At 40.6% G+C, this 18135-nt stretch overlaps 1 protein-coding gene and 1 long non-coding RNA gene across 2 annotated transcripts; both read right to left on the bottom strand.

The window, feature by feature from the left end:
• Positions 1 to 783: 783 nt before the first annotated feature.
• Positions 784 to 3491, bottom strand: LOC148269015 (uncharacterized). Its single transcript, XR_015817393.1, has 3 exons — positions 2188 to 3491; positions 1848 to 1944; positions 784 to 879 (listed from the first exon to the last, which is right to left on the bottom strand). It is a non-coding gene; the product is annotated as an uncharacterized LOC148269015 (long non-coding RNA).
• Positions 3492 to 12769: 9278 nt separating this feature from the next.
• Positions 12770 to 15814, bottom strand: LOC110806457 (zinc finger protein JACKDAW). Its single transcript, XM_088214450.1, has 3 exons — positions 15263 to 15814; positions 14768 to 15167; positions 12770 to 14372 (listed from the first exon to the last, which is right to left on the bottom strand). The coding sequence occupies exons 1-3, from the start codon at positions 15447 to 15449 to the stop codon at positions 13373 to 13375; spliced, it is 1587 nt and encodes a 528-aa protein (XP_088070576.1). The 5' UTR covers positions 15450 to 15814; the 3' UTR covers positions 12770 to 13372.
• Positions 15815 to 18135: the final 2321 nt, after the last annotated feature.

Below are 18135 nucleotides of genomic sequence, written 5' to 3'. Positions count from 1 at the left end.
TATAAAATAATATTTTAAAAAACTAAAATTACAAAAACAATATTTATTTTTTTGACAACAGAAAATAATTCTTAATTATTGACGTTTTTTAATATTTTATTTCAAATGTTACTAGAATTTTTATATCTTAAAATTCAAGTATGTTTGTAATTTATATTTTTTAAATATTATATGTTTTTTTAATTAAAAATATAAATAATAACGCAGATAAATAATATCAAAATTAGAAACGTACTTTAAAATTTTAATTTTCAATCCAAATATACATTTTTTATAAAAAAAATTAATTTACCATAAAGTTAATATTTTCAAATAAATTGAATTATTTTTTAAACTAAAAATTACGGCTATCATTCTCATAACGATAACGACGAAAAGGAAACTACACATTGGTCTTCATACACTCCTCCTGTACGTTGACTTTGTTTATGTGGCACGATTCGAGTCAACCATTTTGTGAAACAAAAAGTCAAAACAAGAGAAAGTTAATTAATAATAAAAATGTATTTATTTAATTACGTATATATTTCTATTTAATTTTAACTAATCTAATTTTTTGATGTTAATTAATATGCATGATTAGTCATATTTATTATTTTATGCATCATTTGATAAGTTAATTTCATATTTTTAATTTGTAACGCCCCGGAAAATATTAAAAAAGAAATGAGTATTTAAATATATCGAATGCGGAAGCGAGATCAAAATTTCAGTTAACATCCCTTACACGAAAAACCAAAAAACGTACTTAAAATATAAAAGGTTAAACTAACTAAGAAAGAAAACTCAAAAATAAACTATGCGTATGACTACAGATTCTCTAGGCATCCCCTTCGTCGTCCTCCTGCGGAACGGACTCGGGAACCATGTCTTCCTGATCTGAAATGGTTAATTAAGGAGTGAGCTACACTAGCCCAGTAAGAACATCACGATATCTCACCGTCACGGAGATAAAGGTGGGTAGAAAACCACAAAAAGACCAATGGAGCATAATTTACAACAAACTCGTTTATTAACATGAAAACCTTTACCATCCACTTACCTTGGTGGAATTTATGAAAACAATATGAGAAAAACAATAACATCATCATAATCATTGAATAATCTAAGCTGTAAAACATAACACTTATCACGCCTCTTGTAATTCAATCATTGTACAACATATCTCTTTTCTCATTTACCAGCCTACTAGTATCCGTGGGGGTCCATAGGGGTTCCGCTACCCGTTAATCTTTAACATTCATAATCAGTTTCCAGGGCCGTCCCCATACCCCGTCCGGTATGGGCGCCAAAACCATGAACCTCAATACCCCGTCCGGTATGAGGGTGAAACGGGCCGTCCCCATACCCCGTCCGGTATGGGCGCCAAAACCATAAGATCTCCATACCCCATCCGGTATGTGAGACCACAATCCCGGTAGGGTTCCCTACGGACCCGGTCCGTCCACCATCTCCCAAGATATCTAGTCAGGCTGACCCATGATACAATTATCAGTCTACACAACCTTTCATTTTCCTTTTTCTCAATCAGCATCATCAATTCACATACAAACAAGCAAACAGTAATTCATGCCAAACAGACAACATACAGTATCGGTTTTTCAGTCATTCAACCCATGATTAATAAAAACTTAGTAAATGCACACAAATATGTAAAATAAACACATCAAACCTCATTTTGCATTTAAAGCTGTAAACAGGCCAAATAACAGTAAACCACCAATCACACTAGACTCGGGCTCCATTAGCTACCTTAAGCAATTTCACACATTCGTTAATACAAGAAATACTGTTTTATCATTTTGAACTTTAATACCGTGATAGGAAATAGGGTGAGGGGTCCTTACTTGTTTTCGGGATCCGAATACGATTCACAGTGCGCCTGCAGGCTGTCCCTAATTTTCCCTGAATTTTTCCCGGGGAACTGAAACACACTAACAGTACCTGCACGTGTTCCAAAAAAAATCCAAATTAGGCCCACGGCCTCTTTCGGCCCAAATCGCAACTCCGGCACGGCGGCTCCGCCGTGCTCCGGCGACGGCGCCGCCGCTGGCGGCGGCGAGTCGCCTCGGGTTGACTGTTTTCGGCCGTTTTCGGCCGAATTCGGCCACACTCGCATTGGTCCTTGTCAGAAAACAACCCTAGGGCCCTCGGGGGGCCAAAAAATCACGGAAAAGCGGAGCTTACCGGCGGCGGCGCTCTCGGGTACGGCGACTCTCCGGCGAGGTTCGTGTTTTGGTGATTTGGCTTCGGTCAACCTGTAGAGAAAAGAATGGTGATCACGGTGATATAAAAATTGCATCGAACGGAGGCCGGGAAGGGCCTCGTCGGAGGAAAAAACCGAGAGGGGGCGCGGCGGCGTCGCTGGGCTTCGGCCGCGTATTCCGGCCGTTTGGCCGGGATTTCGGCTTCGATTTGGCCATAGGAGGAATCAGTGGGGAAAAACGAGTCGGGGGTATGAAATTTACCTCGATCGGCGGTCGGAAATTTCCCCGGTGCGGCGGCGAGTGGCGGCGGGTGGCGGCGGTCGGCCTCTGGTTCGTCTTCTCCGGCGAGCGGCTGGCGGCTAGGGTTTGTGGTCTGGTGTGGGGGTTCTATTTATAACCCCTTGCCTTTTGATCACAGCCGTTCATTTCGTTTTAATCTGGGCCGTTCGTTTTTGATTGAATCTGGGCCGTCCGTGCGTTTGAATCTGGGCCGTCCGATCGCGCGATTGATCTGGGCCGTCGGATCGCACCCACGCGGATCGCCAACGTGGCTCCTTTCGGAGTGACGCGATCTTGTCACGTGGCAGGCCCTGGTTGGCCGGGACTGCTGACCGGGCCTGCTGACGTGGCTGCTGACGTGGCCCTTTTTTTTTTTTTTTTTTTTCCTCCTTTCCGGGTGCTACAACTCTCCCCCCCATAAAGAAATTTGGTCCCCAAATTTGCCTCATTACTCTTGATCAAACAGATGAGGATATTGGGCCCTAAATTCTGATTCCAGCTCCCAAGTCGCCTCCCTAGGCGTGTGGTTCTGCCACAAGACTTTTACAAATGATATTTCCCGGTTACGGAGTATTCTGCTTTCTCGGTCCGTGATACTGACCGGTACTTCTTCATAAGACAAGTCCTCTCGGAGTGAAAGCGGTTCATGAGCCACGACATGAGAAGGGTCCGGATTGTACTTGCGCAGCATAGATACATGAAACACATTGTGAACCCGGGAGAGCTCAGGGGGCAGTGCAACTCTGTAGGCAGTGGTACCAATCTTGTCTAAGATTTCAAAGGGTCCAATGTATCTGGGGTTTAATTTTCCCCTTCTGCCGAACCTACTAATTCCTTTGAAGGGGGTGACTTTAAGAAACACACGGTCACCTTTCTCAAAGGCCAGGTCTCTCCTCCGGGTATCAGCATAGCTCTTTTGCCTACTCTGAGCTGTCTGGATGTTCTTCTTGATCTTAACTATCTTGGACGTGGTTTCTTCCACTAAATCCGGGCCAAACAATCTTCTATCGCCCACTTCCTCCCAACAAATCGGTGACCTGCACGGACGCCCGTATAGCGCCTCGTATAGGGCCATGCCGATGCTTGCTTGGTAACTGTTGTTGTAGGCAAACTCTATCAGGGGTAGATGGTCGTCCCAATGGCCTCCGGAGTCAAGGACACAAGCTCGGAGCATATCCTCCAGCGTACGGATTGTCCTCTCTGATTGTCCATCGGTTTGGGGGTGGAAGGCAGTACTGAGGGACAGCTTTGTTCCCATAGCTTGCTGGAAACTATTCCAAAACCGAGAAGTGAATATGGGATCCCTGTCGGATACCACTGTTACTGGGACCCCATGCAGTCTGACTATTTCCCGGACATACATTCTTGCCAACTTGTCCAACGAATCAGTCATTCTGATGGCCAGGAAGTGGGAAGACTTAGTGAGTCGGTCAACAATTACCCATATGGCATCGTGTCCCGATCGTGCCTTGGGTAGTCCCGATACGAAGTCCATGGTGATGTGTTCCCACTTCCATTCTGGAATCGGTAAAGGCTGAAGCAACCCCCCTGGGCGTTGATGTTCTGCTTTGACCTGCTGACATACCAAGCACTTAGATACAAAGTCGGCTATATCTCTCTTCATCCCATTCCACCAGAATCGGGGTCGCATAGTTTGGTACATTTTTGTACTTCCTGGATGCATGGCGAACCTTGAACTATGGGACTCTGTCATGATGTCTCTTTTTAATTCATTGTCGTCTGGGACACACATTCTGTCCTTGAAACGAATCAATCCGTCGGCAGAGATCTGAAATTCTGAGTTCACTCCCTGTTCTGCATCCTTCTTGCGGTTTACTAGGGCGGGGTCGATTGACTGGGCTTCCTTTATTCTTTGGATTAACTCGGGTTGGACTGCTAGGTGGCTCAAACATGTGGCCCTCTTCAGATCTTGCAGTCGAACCTGCTGCGTAGCCCCAATGGACCTGCATTCCGAAACCATCAGATGGGCTAGGGTGCCTGCACTCTTCCTACTGAGGGCATCGGCTACTACGTTGCCCTTACCTGGATGGTATAGGATGTCACAATCATAGTCCTTGAGGAGTTCCATCCACCTTCTCTGACGCATGTTGAGATCCTTCTGAGTGAAGATGTGCTTCAAACTCTTATGATCGGTGTAGATCTGAAAGGTCTCTCCATACAAATAATGGCGCTAGATTTTCAAGGCGTGTATGATTGCGGCAAGCTCCAAGTCATGGGTAGGATAATTCTTCTCATGATTCTTTAGCTGTCTAGACCCATATGCTATAACCTTTCCATGCTGCATCAGGACACAACCCAGGCCCAGATAGGAGGCATCACTATAAACTGTATACCCTCCTGATCCACTCGGTAGAGCCAGCACGGGTGCAGTAGTCAGTCGCTTCTTCAATTCTGAAAAACTCCTTTCGCAGTTCTCATTCCAATCAAACTTTGCATTCTTCTTTGTGAGTCGGGTTAGAGGGGCCGCTAGACTGGAGAACCCTTCGACAAACCGGCGGTAATAACCCGCCATCCCTAGGAAACTGCGAATTTCCTTAACTGTTGTCAGCCTTTTCTAACCAAGTACCGCTTCAACCTTTTCGGGGTTCACCGACACCCCTTCCTTCGATATAACATGTCCTAGGAAGGCGGTTTGCTCGAGCCAAAATCCACACTTGCTCAACTTTGCATACAACTTCTTTTCCCTGAGTACCTGGAGGACTTGGGCAAGATGATGAACATGTTCTTCTCTACTTTTTGAGTAGACTAAGATATCATCGATGAACACGATGACAAATTTATCCAAGAACTCTCTGAAGATTCTGTTCATTAGATCCATAAAGATGGCCGGGGCGTTGGTTAGCCCAAACGGCATAACCAGGAACTCATAGTGTCCGTACCTGGTTCGGAATGCCGTCTTGGGGATGTCTTCTGCTCTCACTTTTACCTGATGGTAACCTGATCGTAGATCTATTTTAGAAAAGACCTGTGCACCCTGCAACTGATCGAAAAGGTCATCAATCCGGGGGAGAGGGTACTTGTTTTTAATTGTTACCTTGTTTATCCTTCTATAATCAATACACAGTCTCAACGTTCCATCTCCTTTCTTTGCAAAAGTAACCCCGGCACCCCATGGGGAAATGCTGTGTCTAATGAAGCCACTGTTTTGTAGCTCAGTGATTTGTTTCCTTAGCTCTTCCATCTCGATGCGGCTCATTCGGTAAGGAGCTACCGAGATGGGTTGGGTTCCTGGCTGTAAGTCTATGGTGAACTCGACCTCTCTGTCCCCTGGTAGACCAGGCAGTTCATCCGGAAATACGTCTGGAAAGTCTCGGACTACTGGAATCTCTTGGATACAAACTTCCTTCTTGGGTTTACCATGTACCACGTCCGGGTCTGCATCGGCATCCTTCTGGGTAAGGTTGTAAACTCTGCCCTGGATTGGAGGCCTCCCTTGATTCTGGTTCCTAGGACACTCCCTCGCATAGTGCTGGGCACTGCCGCATATGCGACAGGTGTTGTTGAGGCGGTAGCAGGGTCGGTCCCCATGATCCCTGCCGCAGTACTGGCAGATCTTCCCACGAGCTGCCCCCATAGCCTGAGGAGGGCCCTGAGCGGCAGGCCTGGGTCTCTTGCTGGGTTGGACAGGCATGGTAGGCGCTGGCCTGCGGAGCGGGGCTGAAGGTCGGGAACTTCCCGCTAGCTGAGGGCGGGTGTCGAAGCTCCTTTCTATGATCTGCGCCTTTGCCAGGACTGCCGAATATGTCTCGAGCTCCATCACCAACAAGTGCTGTCTGATCGCCGGGCGGAGACCCCACTGGAATTTCCTGGCCTTTCGGCCCTCATCCAACAATGTCTCCGGGGCATGTCGGCCCAGCTCCAGGAACTTGCGAGCATATTCCGACACTGTCATATTACCCTGGACCAACTGAGCAAATTCCATTTCCTTTAAATGTTGGATGTGTTTAGGGAGATACTCCGCATGGAAAGCCGCTAGGAACTGCTCCCAAGTAACTGGTACAGGCAGGGTGGCCCGCTTGAGCTCCCACCAGCGTACTGCTTCCCCTACCAGCATGTAGGAGGCAATGGCAGCCCTCTGCTCAGGAATTACTCCCAAGGTCTCAAAGGCTCTCTCAGTCTCCGCCAGCCAGTATTGGGCCTCTTCGAAAGAGGATCCCCCTGAAAAAGTAGAAGGGTTCAGTCTCCTGTACCTCTCTATGAAGCCGGGGTCGATCAAGGAGGGAGCGGGGTCCCGAGGTAGAGGGACTGGGGCCGGCTGAGGGTGAACTGGGGGACCCTGTGGTGGCGCCTGCTGATGGGGTGGGGGCACTGGAATGTGCTGTGGCGGTACCTGTTGGTACTGTGGCTGTGGTACCGGGTCGTACCGCGGCTGTGGTGCCGGGTGGTACTGTGGAGGAACAGGCTCCTGCCGGGGTGGCTCGGGATCAGCCTGCTGTAACGGGGGCTCAACCTGCGCTAGCGGAGGAGGTCCGGGTAACTCCCTTCTCTCCTCTTGCCTTCGCTGAGCAGCTACGAGAGCTTCCACCATCTCATATAATCTGTCCAAATCCTCCCGAAGCGAATTATCTTGGGCCGCTCGGTTTAGTGGGGGCCTTCCTCTCCTCATTTCTGTGTACTTGCATTTACAAGGAATGGTTGAGTAACGACCAATCGGTGAGTATTTCTTTAAAGGACTATAGTGTAAGGGATGGGTCCGAGGAAATGCGGCTCTGATACCAACTGTAACGCCCCGGAAAATATTAAAAAAGAAATGAGTATTTAAATATATCGAATGCGGAAGCGAGATCAAAATTTCAGTTAACATCCCTTACACGAAAAACCAAAAAACGTACTTAAAATATAAAAGGTTAAACTAACTAAGAAAGAAAACTCGAAAATAAACTATGCGTATGACTACAGAGTCTCTAGGCATCCCCTTCGTCGTCCTCCTGCGGAACGGGCTCGGGAACCATGTCTTCCTGATCTGAAATGGTTAATTAAGGAGTGAGCTACACTAGCCCAGTAAGAACATCACGATATCTCACCGTCACGGAGATAAAGGTGGGTAGAAAACCACAAAAAGACCAATGGAGCATAATTTACAACAAACTCGTTTATTAACATGAAAACCTTTACCATCCACTTACCTTGGTGGAATTTATGAAAACAATATGAGAAAAACAATAACATCATCATAATCATTGAATAATCTAAGCTGTAAAACATAACACTTATCACGCCTCTTGTAATTCAATCATTGTACAACATATCTCTTTTCTCATTTACCAGCCTACTAGTATCCGTGGGGGTCCATAGGGGTTCCGCTACCCGTTAATCTTTAACATTCATAATCAGTTTCCAGGGCCGTCCCCATACCCCGTCCGGTATGGGCGCCAAAACCATGAACCTCAATACCCCGTCCGGTATGAGGGTGAAACGGGCCGTCCCCATACCCCGTCCGGTATGGGCGCCAAAACCATAAGATCTCCATACCCCATCCGGTATGTGAGACCACAATCCCGGTAGGGTTCCCTACGGACCCGGTCCGTCCACCATCTCCCAAGATATCTAGTCAGGCTGACCCATGATACAATTATCAGTCTACACAACCTTTCATTTTTCTTTTTCTCAATCAGCATCATCAATTCACATACAAACAAGCAAACAGTAATTCATGCCAAACAGACAACATACAGTATCGGTTTTTCAGTCATTCAACCCATGATTAATAAAAACGTAGTAAATGCACACAAATCTGTAAAATAAACACATCAAACCTCATTTTGCATTTAAAGCTGTAAACATGCCAAATAACAGTAAACCACCAATCACACTAGACTCGGGCTCCATTAGCTACCTTAAGCAATTTCACACATTCGTTAATACAAGAAATACTGTTTTATCATTTTGAACTTTAATACCGTGATAGGAAATAGGGTGAGGGGTCCTTACTTGTTTTCGGGATCCGAATACGATTCACAGTGCGCCTGCAGGCTGTCCCTAATTTTCCCTGAATTTTTCCCGGGGAACTGAAACACACTAACAGTACCTGCACGTGTTCCAAAAAAAATCCAAATTAGGCCCAGGGCCTCTTTCGGCCCAAATCGCAACTCCGGCACGGCGGCTCCGCCGTGCTCCGGCGACGGCGCCGCCGCTGGCGGCGGCGAGTCGCCTCGGGTTGACTGTTTTCGGCCGTTTTCGGCCGAATTCGGCCACACTCGCATTGGTCCTTGTCATAAAACAACCCTAGGGCCCTCGGGGGGCCAAAAAATCACGGAAAAGCGGAGCTTACCGGCGGCGGCGCTCTCGGGTACGGCGACTCTCCGGCGAGGTTCGTGTTTTGGTGATTTGGCTTCGGTCAACCTGTAGAGAAAAGAATGGTGATCACGGTGATATAAAAATTACATCGAACGGAGGCCGGGAAGGGCCTCGTCGGAGGCAAAAACCGAGAGGGGGCGCGGCGGCGCCGCTGGGCTTCGGCCGCGTATTCCGGCCGTTTGGCCGGGATTTCGGCTTCGATTTGGCCATAGGAGGAATCAGTGGGGAAAAACGAGTCGGGGGTATGAAATTTACCTCGATCGGCGGTCGGAAATTTCCCCGGTGCGGCGGCGAGTGGCGGCGGGTGGCGGCGGTCGGCCTCTGGTTCGTCTTCTCCGGCGAGCGGCTGGCGGCTAGGGTTTGTGGTCTGGTGTGTGGGTTCTATTTATAACCCCTTGCCTTTTGATCACAGCCGTTCATTTCGTTTTAATCTGGGCCGTTCGTTTTTGATTGAATCTGGACCGTCCGTGCGTTTGAATCTGGGCCGTCCGATCGCGCGATTGATCTGGGCCGTCGGATCGCACCCACGCGGATCGCCAACGTGGCTCCTTTCGGAGTGACGCGATCTTGCCACGTGGCAGGCCCTGGTTGGCCGGAACTGCTGACCGGGCCTGCTGACGTGGCTGCTGACGTGGCCCCCTTTTTTTTTTTTCCCTCCTTTCCGGGTGCTACATAATTCTACAATTATAAATTTTTATTTTTATTTGTGTATGTTGAGATAATAATAAAAAATATTTAATTCAAGTTAAAACTAGTATTAACTTATGATTATGATGTAATTTTAATTTAAATTTATATCTACAATTTATTTTATACTCTTATTTTTGTTCTATAAAATTAGAACATGAATCAAACCCATTTAGAGAATGGAGAAGTTCAAGTGACTCACCTTTTGTAATATCTAGATTCGAAATTTAGTTCGAAATTAATTTTAACATTCTAAAATGCATAAAAAATCTAATTTTGAAATTAATAAATCTTAATTTAATGTAAAATTATGAAAAAAAATAAGTTATGAATGAAATTGAAAATAATTTTGAGAAAAAATAGTAAAAATTTGGGTTCAGAATGTGTTTTTGAAAGAAAACTCAAAAACTGGGGGTCAGAATACAAATAAAAAAAATTTGACCATGTAGGACCGCCTAGTCAGCGATCTCGACGAATCATAGCGCGCCGTGTGGCAAGGCGCGCTGATTCGATGCCACGCGGGAGGCCACGTTGGCGATCCGTATGCCTCGCGATTGGACGACCAAGAAGCGATCCCCCGCGCATGGACGGTCCTAATCCGTTTCTCCCTTAAACGTGATCGGATGATCGAGATCAAACACAATGAACTTTTTTCATTAGGCGCGATCGAACGGTCGAGATCAAATAAGATAAATAGTCCAGATTAACGCGAGATAAATATAAATATTTTGCATCCTCTTACCGGAAAAGAAGAACCAGTCACCAGAAAAGGGAGCCGACCACCGATTTTCGCCGCACTGGAACTACCTCTGACCGTCGATTTTCGCTGCACCGGAGTCACCTCCGACCATTAAGAAAGGTAAAAATTCTCTTACTTGCTCGGAATTCGATTTCGAGCACCCTTATGACCATATCGGAGCAAAACAAACAGTGAGTTAATCGAAAATCGCGGATAAAGCCCGGCGGAGCTGTGCGGGCAAAACCTGTAACCTCCTCCGATGAACCCCTTTCTGTTTTCCGTTTCGTACAATTTTTTTACTGTTGTATTCATTGTTATGTCTTTTACATATTGATCGAAGAAAAAATCCTAGTCATGAAGGTGAGTCGGCAAAGCTGCCGTACCCAGAAAACTCTACCACCGGTAGATTTTTGTCTTCTAATTTTTTCGACCAACCGAGACCCCGTAACGTAGTTTTTTGCAATAATATGCATAAAGTTGGTCGAAACCGGCCAAAACTGACTGAAAACAGCTAGGCCGAGGCAAACAATTGCCGCAAGAGGTAGTGTCGTCCCCTAAACACAACGGTGTCGTCGCTCCATAACCCTAAAATTGGCTGAAAATGATTTTTAACACTAATTTTGATTTTTTGAGATATTTTTATGTACATGAAGCGTGTTTTAATCTCTGGGGACCGCCAGTAGGCACAGTAAAAAGTTCGGTGTTTCGGATACCGATTCAGGTAAGAATCCATCAATTTATTTTCTGTTATGGAGTTGAAGTTTAATAATCAATAATATGGTATTTTGTGAAATTTAGAAAACTTTAAGAATGATTACAGGTCACTAATGAAGTCAAAACCAATTAGTTATTTATTTGTTATGTTTAACTTATTATTTAATTTTACAGCTTTAATACACAATAAAATACTGGAATTGTTGAATAATTCAGTTGTATTTCATTGATACATATATTGCTTGTATTGTATGATTTACGGTTGATTTGTGAAATTTGAAATTAATATGCAAATGAGAAATAGCTTGGTTATGTAAATTAATGAGTGTTTGTCTTACTGGATATTCTGAAAGATGGTGGATGGACTGGATACATAGAGAACTCTACCGTGAATGTTACCTAACACCGAACGGGGTATAAATGGACGGTATTTTTGGCGCTCATATCGAATGGAGTTTGGGAATGACCAGGTAGTTGACAATTTTATATATTAGGTTCACGTATAGTGGAACACCCCTATGGACCCCCAGAGATACTAGTAAGCAAAATAAAAAAGGAAAAGTTATTGTTCTTACATACTTTAATATGATATCATAATGTTATTTGAGTTATTGTCTTTATAGGTCAATTTTGAAAATTTCGCAACGGTAAGTATGCAATAAATAATTTTCTTATGATAAATAAATTTAGTTAAATTAAGAACCTAATTAGTTGTTTTTATGATTTTTACCAACATTCAGTTTATGTATCGGTGAGTAGTGTGATATTCTTATTGAGTTAGTGTAACTCACCCCTTCATCTATTAATCATTTCATATAAAAATAATCAATATCCAGATATTGATTAGCACGAGGGCTGTGAGTAAGTGTCCCTCCGGATCCTATTAAGAACTACTTGAGGTTAACCTCCCTACAACACTTATTTACTATTTTCATATGTTATTACGTTGTTTTATGAACCGTCGTGAAAGAGACATTCTATAGCTCTATTGCTAATTTATGTGTAAGCAATATAAACACCAACGTTATTATACGGTTCTACATTTAATTTATGATCATGTTCCCATTTAAGTTCCGGATCTTTACACCTTTATTCATAAATTTTTATTAATATTTTTTATTTTATCATACTATTTTTTAAAACTTGATAGTATGATATCTAATTTTTCATATTCGGGTCTCTTAGTTACTGAGAGAGTTGCTCAAACGTAGTATACAGGGTGTACCATTTAAAACTTAAAGTACGCCGAATACATGAATGGTAGCTATTTCCATTATTACATAATTTCAAGACAAAACTAAATGTGTTAAGATTATTTATTTACAATAGAATGATATGGAAAGTCAATAGATGTTAATGAATATAAAATAGGGTTTATAATTTCAGAGACCGTTGAAGACAATTATAGATATGATGTAAGACTGAATTATTGTTGATAATTTATTAAAACACTAAATATGTAATATGGTAAAGTATAGATTCTGAACGACTCATTTAATAAGTGTTCAATTTTCAGTATTTTTATTTATTATTTTAGAAATTTATAATTCTTTTATTTTATTTTACATAATTTCAATAAATTAGACTCACAAAAATTACAAAATCCTAAGCTTTTTAGATACAAAAAAAATTATTGAAAATAAAATAAGCAATTGATACCCAATAATTTTTAACAAATTAATAATGAATAGGGCTCAAAAATTCAAATTTTAGTAGCTTATAATTATCAATATAATAATAATTTATGAAAACAAAATTTTTATTTTTTATATAAAAAAAAAATAGATTAACCTACATTGTACTATACTTTTGAGAAGCAAAAATATACAGGACGAAAGCCGCTTTTTATTCAAATCCACTATGAAAGACATTTGATCACAGCCGTCAGAGTATGGTGGGCCGTGAGGGGGAAAAAAGGCAGTGACAAGTGGTCACCGTACTTTTAGCCTAACCATAATTTCCCTTTTCTTAAAAAAAAAATATATAAATTTAAAATTTAACCCCAAAAAAAAATTTAAAAATTAAAATAAAAACTACAAACTGCAAACTACATGCATGGCGGGTCCCATCATCTTCATGGCTCTTTTTGTTAAGTCTCTTCCACCATGCAGTGGCCCCCTACCCTTCTGACCACCATTCACAAATCTCACAACTTCCCTCTCTCTCTCTCTCTCTCTCTCGTTCTCTCATCTCTTTTTCTGTGTTTCCTGACCGAGTTGACTCACTTTGCTTACTTCCCAGACGTTTCAACTCGGATAAATCACTCCCTCTTCTTGATTTAATGCTCTCCTGAATATTTCATCTATACGTATTCTGGCAACCATGGCCATCTTCATGAATCTCTTATACGCCAACGAGGATCTTTTATATATATATATATATGATCTTACCTTTGTTTATGCGAATGCCGTCTTGTTAATGATGGCCACTACTGACTCAGGTGATGATCCATAGCTGGATTACCCATTGGAGCAAACCTGGCTAGCTCCTGGTGCAAGAATGGAGATCTACTGGATTCACCTCCTACACCCAGAAAATCTCTGGTTAAACTCTCTTGATCAACTTCATTGGAACTCCCGTATTTTTGTGCTGCTGAATTAATCTGCCTCTGATTATTATGATCCGCCATGAAAAGACTGTCCAAGCTCTTGGGTATTGATGAAGTACTGACGAATGGATGTGAGTTTAAACCGGCAGTACCCAACAATGTCGATGCTTCTTTAACAATGGCTGACTGAGTTGAAGCTTGAGGCAATGAACTCGCCAATAGTTCACTCAGATTTTGATCGTTTATTATACTATGATTCTTGACGAACTTGTTCCCGGGATTCGACAGAGACGAGGAGCTCATTAATCCAAACCCAGAAGTTATATTCAATGGTGATGAGTTGCAGCTTCTTGTAGATCCCATTTGGGCTGCCTTCTGTAAAAGTGCAGTGGCTGACATGTAAGCTTGCTGGATGCTCTGATGATGATTATTATTATTCGAATTATACAGATTAATATTTCCCTTGTTGTCTTCTTCCAGCTGATCCACTTTCTGGTCTGATCTTGGCAACGGCGACATGGAGAGATTGGATCCTGTAAATGATCCTTCCGGGTATTTTTCGACCCACTGGGACGACCCAAAAACGTTCATCGGCGCAACTGGAGGTAGTTGCTCGGAGAAAGCGTTTTGTTGATGGAGCCAAAGAGAAAGTCTTGGCTTTTGCCCATTTGAACTAGTTAGGAGCTCTGAGCTGCCGGCTCCGGCGGCCAACTCTGGCCGGAAAACTGAGGAGAATTGGTGGTGGGGATCTTCATGGGCATTATTGGGATTGTTGATTATTAGATTTGAATTTATTGGTAGTGTTGAAACTGAAGTGAACCTTGCACTTTCTTCAGCTAAAGCATCACAGAAAGCTCTGTGTGTGATAAAGCTGTCCTTCCTGTAATTAGATTCACAAAAAAGCCATATCCCATTTCAAAACTCTGTCATATATGTAAAGCCACATACATACATACATATATACATATATATATATTTGACAAATTACTTCATTAATTTCAGATATAAATACCCATGAAAATCCTTTTGACGTGGGCATTAAATTCTTCAACAAACTAATCATATGAAAAGATTTGATTTGCATTTACGCACTCATGACACATGTATATATATACATATTTGAGCAGAAATACATACAGTTATTAACCAACAAGTGATTTATAGACACCCAACACCAATTATAACACAATTGAAAACAAGTTTCAAACATGAACACAGACAACCACTAATTGATACATTTGTGTGTGTGTGTGTGTGTGTATGCATATGTAATACCTGGAAAAGATGGTGCCACAGTCACATCTATACTCTCTAGTGCCACAGATCTTAGTATGAGCTTTCCAATCGGACTGAACAGCGTACTTCTTGGAACATTTCTCACACTTCCATTTCTTCTCGCCATGTTTTCTGCTATAATGTTTCTTAATTCCCGTTAGGTCACCCAGAGCTCTGGAGGGGTCATGGTGTACACAGCTCTTCTCCGGGCATATATACACCTTCTTCCTCACTACTTCTTTGTTCGTTCTTTGTCTCAGCTTCCATGGCAGGTTGTGCCCTCTCCTGTGCAGCTGCAAGTTCTGGTCCCTTTGGAAACCCTTGTTGCAGATTTCGCAGATGAATCTGTTCGTCGCCATCAAAGATTTCGGAGATAAAGCAATCACTTCTGCATCTGGATCTGCCATCACCCAGATGAACAATGCCCAAAAGAATTCGTCAAAATGTTAAAAATCAAATTAAGACACTATATATATATACACATACGTATATTACCTGGGGTTCCCGGGAGGTTTCTCTTCTTCTTGTTGGCAGCCGGATTTGCAGAAGGATTATTATTAGGGTTTGGATTAGGGTTAGGGTTGGAGGTAGCTGTTTGTTGGTGACGATGAGGAGGAGGAGGAACAAACCCTTTAACGGTGGAGGAAACAGAAAGGCCATGGACATGGTTTTGATGCATCATGTTTGAGCTTCTGTAAGTATAAAAATGGCGGGTTCTGAATTGGTAGCTAGCAAAAACAAGAAGAAGAAACAACAGAGAGACAAATTTTCCTACCTACTAAAAATCAAGAAAGAACAAAAGATTTGGTGCAAAAAAAAAACATAATAATCCAATGAAATTAAACTGAAGAAAATAAGAAGAATTGAGAGGTTGGTGTGAGCTGCAGATCAAGAAATTGGACTGGTTTTGGTAATAGCTTTGTTCACTTGCTTTAAAACTAAGAGGAAAACACCAAAAAGAAAGCTAGCTGTAGAGAATATTTTCTCTCTCTCTCTCTCTCCCTCCTTATCTTACACGGCTTCTCATCTCCAAGTCAGTCTGCTATAGACTCAAATGGACCACCATCTATATACAAAATTAATAATAATTTAATTAAATATGTTTTTTTCGTTATACATGTATATATTTTGAAAAGGGTACATGTAATTTTCACCCAATTGATGTACTAGTTGGAAAATATGTGCACATAGTGTTGCAAAGGGTCATGTCAAAGCAAGGTTCACAATATGAATTAATTATGTATTATCTCATTATTCTTTCTATGTATTAGTCAACAAAAGGGAAGAAAAAGGTCTTAAACATGTAAAAGATTAAGAACAACGTTTGATATTTTTTTCAGAGAGATATAATTAATTAAAAAAAATTATTTACGAGTGAATGCGTACAATATAACAATATTTTATATTAATAATGAGTTGTTATACGTATTATTTATATTTTATAATTATTCAGCGAATAAGTAAATAAATACTTTCACGACTCGTAAATTACCATAGCTGTATACTAAAAACACTGACTTCAAATATGATTTTTCAAAAAAGTCACTCATTGTTAATGTAGTTAAGTCAATGCATAGTCACTTTCTTTTATAAAGATAATTCATTAATGGTTAAAATATAATACTTCTTACTTCAATGGTAAAGTTCGTTGGAACTTCTTTATTATGATAATCTATTATATTAATTGAAAACTATGTCAAATTATCCATTTAGATGATACAACATATGCAAATATTTTTAATAAAACCAAATATCTATAATAGGTCTGACATTCATTAATACAAAACCTTATATCTTTTACATTTTGCTCGCTTTATTTTTTCTTACTAATTTGAGTATTAGAATCATTTCACTAGAAAAGTCTTAAGATGTGCTTCTCCAATTTTTTATTTCTTTATAAATCTTTGAAAAATCATCTTCGTTCCAATATACCTCAATAGTTACCTATTATAATTTGTCTAAGATAAAATAAGATCATATATTTGAATAATATAGTACTATAATCTAACGTAAGGTATGTAATTGCTTAATTTAGTACTCAAGAAGAAGTTAGATTAGTAAGTTATGAAGATGCTGATTATGAGATACCACATTGAACCACAGAGAAGATACATTGGCTCGTTTTCTTTATTAAGTTAAATAACATACAAGTTCAACCAAATGATTGTTATGATCAATAGATATTAAGAGGCAAATTAGGTTAGAAGATGAAGATAAAAGATATTTTCCTGCGCATTCCAAACTATGTGTGGATCAAGATAAATATTAAAGACCGAGAGATGGATAGGTTTAAGGAGATTATGATTATGAGGTCAGATTTATGGGTTTTAATAACTACGAGATGCTTCTTATTTTGGTGCCTGAGTTTTATCTTGTTATAATTTTTTTTAGATATTCTGTCTTATTTTTTTCTTTAGTTTCCTCAAGTCTGATAGTTTTTTTTAATCTCTAATCAATATATATGTGTATATATATATTTACCTTTAAAAGAATGGTTGTGGGAGACAAAGACAAATGATTTTAAGGAGACAAAGAGCAATTGAGGGAGATAATGATCACAAGCTAGTTTGACATATTAAGTTTTCATTAGATTAAAGAGTACATTTGATTACATTTAAGAATATATAATATAAAATAATCATTCAATTACATTTAGGGATGTATAATATAAAGAATATACTTTCACTTTTACATTTGATTCAAAATGCATTTTATACATTTAATTGTACAAATATATAAGTTAAATTATCATAATACTCAGTTTTATTAACGAGTTATGTTGGCATTTTACTATTTTTTTAAAAAAGAAAATTAAATAAAGAAAGTATTATTAAAATAAAGAAATAAATAGATCTTAGGTAAATGTAATTTTAAATTAGAAAACATAATGTAATTTTAACATAAATGTAAAAGCCAAGTATTATTAACATCACCACCCTTAGTATTAAATTGCATTTAAAATAAATTAATTTAGTATCTTGAAATTACATAAATAATAAAATTATATATATATATATATAAAAGAAAGAGTGAATAAGCGAGGTAGAAAAGTGAGTAACCTTTACAGCCAGTAATTGATTGATGAAGATAAAAATGATTATGACATAATTACATTCAAGATTTTCAGACAGAGAAAATATTTTTTAAAAAAAATTAAAATAAAAATATTTTATTTATTTATTTAAATAAAAAAGGAAAAGAGAATAGTGTAGCGTCCGTGAGAGGTAAGTAGTTGGCCGGGTGGTGAGGGCCCCGCAAAAGCCCAAAAAAACAAAAAAAAAGCTGATAAGATACAAAAGACAAGAGATGACTGCTACCGCTTGATTTGTCGACCACACCCTCTCGAATTTCCAACCTCCATTCCCTGG

The sequence above is a fragment of the Carica papaya genome, chromosome 2 (assembly GCF_054855325.1).
Source record: "Carica papaya isolate Zhongbai chromosome 2, ASM5485532v1, whole genome shotgun sequence".
Taxonomy (NCBI): Eukaryota; Viridiplantae; Streptophyta; class Magnoliopsida; order Brassicales; family Caricaceae; genus Carica; species Carica papaya.
This window is presented reverse-complemented; position numbering and strand designations above follow the sequence as displayed.